Below are 3,449 nucleotides of genomic sequence, written 5' to 3' on the forward strand. Positions count from 1 at the left end.
TGCAATTGGGGTTATTCACGGTTTGGCCAAACTCAAAGTCGGTTTTGTTTATAATTATTAGGTCAAAACTCAAAACAATATATCAGTTTTTATTTCATAAAATAAAATAAAAATAATTTTTGGGCTGACAGAGTCGTTTATTATGGGCCTCATGAGTGAAGTGACGACCTAGTAAATGAAGCTAATCCTCTCGTGTGCTTTTGAATTTGAAATATAAAAAAAGTGTATGCTCTGGGGATGGAATAGTTCCCTGCTTTTGGTCATTAATTGTTGAGTTGCCGGTGCATGTCATCAAATAAAGGAGACGTGTTTTGACCATATTTTATTAATATGCTAAGTGTTAATTTAACTTGTTATCAATTACAAATAGAATGATCTAAATAAATCTTACGTATTTCAAACGAAAAAAAAAACTATGAAATTGCCGATGCCGATAACTTATATTTGACTATTATAGGTAAAGTCAATATGAAAAGAAGCTAGTGGTTTCCTTCTTTCATATCTTAATTTTATTTGTCCTTTTTGGACTAAATCTAGAGAACTTTATCATTATTTGAACAAACAAGAAGCTTCCAATAGATGTGCACACATGAAAGGAATAAATCAATATACGATCCCACATAACACACAAAAATCGAGCTGTAGAATTTGGAATAATATGAGTTGCCAAGTTGAGCTTTCAAAGTAAAAAAGAGGTGTAAACAGCTTAGATTAATTTTTAACCTGAGTATCCGAAACTTTAGAATCATTTTTCGTACAGCTAATTGTACTTGATGGTTTTTTTTTATTCATTTATTTTGCAATTGGAAGTGCAGCTCCTTATACCCCAAATCTTCTTTTTAATTAAATATGGGCTACAAATAAATAGATTTGAAGCCCAATTACTCGAATTTTAGTACGTGTCGGTAGTAGAACTCAATTCAAACATGATCTCTCTCAATTCTCTTAAAAAAAAATACACCGACATTTTTCTTAAATTTTTGGTGTGAACATACCAAAAAAGGGGTTAAAAAATAAAAAAAATGTGCGAATTCACATAAAAAAAAAAAAGAAGAAACTTTTTTAAAAATAAATAATAAATTAGTACGATACTGATAAGTATTGCTCTTAAAGGTGGTAAGTGTTGGTGAAATGGGATGTTAAGCTGAACAAAGAAGAACTGTTCAGCTGACGGCTATTAATATTAATTCAACTTTGAATTTGCTAGCAGCGAAACATAAAGCCCTCCATCGAGCTGGAACGAGATATTTCATTATTAGGAGAACAATAAATAAAGACCAAAGGACCAAACTAAATATCCCATATTTGATATGTTTGGTTGAGTTATCGAAGAAATAATTTTTACAATACATGTGCATACTCAATAAGGTGGCGAACCAAAGGGGGTCAGTTGAGGGCAGCAGCTTTCCGACAGGAAGCGGCGGCGAGGCTCAGGATCAACAAGATGACCAGAGTTACGGGCAAGAGAATATTATAGAATCACAATCGGGTCATTTTCAAAGAGCTACTAGTAATCAAATAACGGAGTCCCCATCAACAGCCGCTGCTTCTTTGATGGGTTACGGCCATGCCAGAGAGATGTCAGCTATGGTTTCGGCTCTTACAAGAGTTGTTTCCGGTCAAAGAGCTGCTACTGATGTGGGATATTCGGCTACTGGCTTTGGTCTTGCTTCGGCTTCGGCTTCAGTTTCTGCTTCTCCAGCTTCTGCTTCTGGCCTTTGGATTGGACATAAGAGAGGGCGAGAAGAAGCAGAAGCTGCTCAATTAGCTGGTTCTTTGCCAAGGCTTTATCGAGGGTTTGGTGATTTCAGAGACTCTTCTTCTTCTTCATCAGCTGGTGCAATAATAACTCGTAATTTTTTTTTTAAATCAAATTAACATCATTTATCTTCTTCATTTTTTAATTAAAAATTCACCATTAAATTCATTCTTCTGACTACAAATTTATTAAAGTATAATCAACAAACAACAAATTTTCTCAAAAATTTTTAAAAATTCTGGATTGTCTCCATGCTTGTTATTCTTCGTCATCTAATTTTCTTGATGAACTATTCCTCAAAATATCTTTTTTTAAAATATCTTCTTTTTTTTTCTTGGCCCTTTCAAATACGACTAAAAATTAACATATGCTATCTAATATTGCATGTATTTCATTTAAGTCATCCTCCTCATATTTTCATTTTTCTTTTTCGTTAAAAACTTTGAGTTATTTGTAATATTTATAGGATAATTATGAATAGTGAATAATTAATTCTTTATTACTCTTTTTTTTTTTTAATTATTGTTGCTTGGCTTCAAAGCAATAATAATTTCATACAACTTCATCTAAAGAACTCTTCTCATCATGTTAAATGTAACAGAAGAGCCAACGAGCAGTATTGCAGCGCCGGCAACGACAGCCACGACAACAACGACGGCGACAATCCCAACAACCCCATCATCGGAAAGCAGCAGCAGCGGCGTATCATATGAAGAAACTAGCGGCGGCGAGCGGAGAAGAAGATATAGAGGAGTAAGGCAGAGGCCGTGGGGCAAATGGGCAGCTGAGATTCGAGATCCGCATAAAGCTGCGAGAGTTTGGCTTGGCACATTCGATACTGCTGAGGCAGCAGCAAGAGCTTATGATGAAGCCGCTTTGAGGTTCAGAGGCAACAGAGCCAAACTCAATTTCCCTGAAAATGTGAGGATTGTTCCGCCACTACAACCACAACCACAGCCACAACCGCAGCCTCAACAACATCAACAAGTGTTACAGAATATTCCCACTCGACAAACACCAAATTTTGCAACAGTAGCAACAAATTTTCATCAGCAGCAGCAGCAGCGGCAGCTACAAACAGCAACGATGCCCCCATTTTTTATGTCACAAGGGTACCAAGATTACTTTGATTATTCACAGTTGCTGCAGAATCAACCCACAAGCTTGCTTGAGCAAATGCTTCAACCTCAAACACAAACTCATCAGATTGCTTCAATGCAGCCACCGTTGTTATCATCTTCTCTATCATCTTATTCGTTTGGGCCTTCTTCTTCTTCTGCTTCTTCTGTCTCATCCTCCTCTGCTTCATTTCCCCTGCTTTTCGGTGACCAGCAGCCTGGATTTTTCCGTCCGCCGCAAAATCAATCTCAGTCTAGTGGTTCAGATTTTCCTGCTCCTCCGCCACCGTGGTCACATTCTGGTCATTATCCTCCCTCTTCAGGTTGATTATAAACTTAATTAATTAATTTGAATCCATATATTTTTGAGAAAAAAAAAGTAGGACAATTTTTTCTTTAATTTTTTTGTAGTTATTTTTTGTGTTTAATTTTTCACTGTTGCATGAAGTTTTTGGGTTCTACGATTGTCGTTTGTTATTATTAATATTAATGTTGTAGAGATAAAAATGAAAAATGAAAAATGCAAGAATTTTGGATATAAAGTTTGATGAAAGGAGGAAATTACGAAGAGA

At 35.7% G+C, this 3,449-nt stretch overlaps 1 protein-coding gene across 2 annotated transcripts; it reads left to right on the forward strand.

Annotated features, from left to right (window-relative positions):
* Positions 1-1,138: 1,138 nt before the first annotated feature.
* On the forward strand, positions 1,139-3,449 carry LOC18041603 (ethylene-responsive transcription factor ABR1). 2 transcript variants are annotated; one of them, XM_006434434.2, is made up of 2 exons: positions 1,139-1,852; positions 2,361-3,449. In XM_006434434.2, the coding sequence occupies exons 1-2, from the start codon at positions 1,351-1,353 to the stop codon at positions 3,203-3,205; spliced, it is 1,347 nt and encodes a 448-aa protein (XP_006434497.1). In that variant the 5' UTR covers positions 1,139-1,350; the 3' UTR covers positions 3,206-3,449. The 2 variants fall into 2 exon arrangements, with proteins under 2 accessions (XP_006434497.1, XP_006434499.1); XM_006434436.2 differs by having other exon boundaries at positions 1,139-1,837.

The sequence above is a fragment of the Citrus clementina genome, unplaced genomic scaffold (genome assembly GCF_000493195.1).
Source record: "Citrus clementina cultivar Clemenules unplaced genomic scaffold, Citrus_clementina_v1.0 scaffold_5, whole genome shotgun sequence".
Classification (NCBI taxonomy): domain Eukaryota; kingdom Viridiplantae; phylum Streptophyta; class Magnoliopsida; order Sapindales; family Rutaceae; genus Citrus; species Citrus x clementina.

Excerpts from the sequence above, each read along its gene's own strand:
- LOC18041603 (XM_006434434.2), top strand. The coding sequence starts at position 1,351 with ATGTGCATACTCAATAAGGTGGCGAACCAAAGGGGGTCAGTTGAGGGC. Across the intron at positions 1,853-2,360 it reads AGCTGGTGCAATAATAACTC|AAGAGCCAACGAGCAGTATT; the intron begins GTAATTTTTTTT and ends TAAATGTAACAG.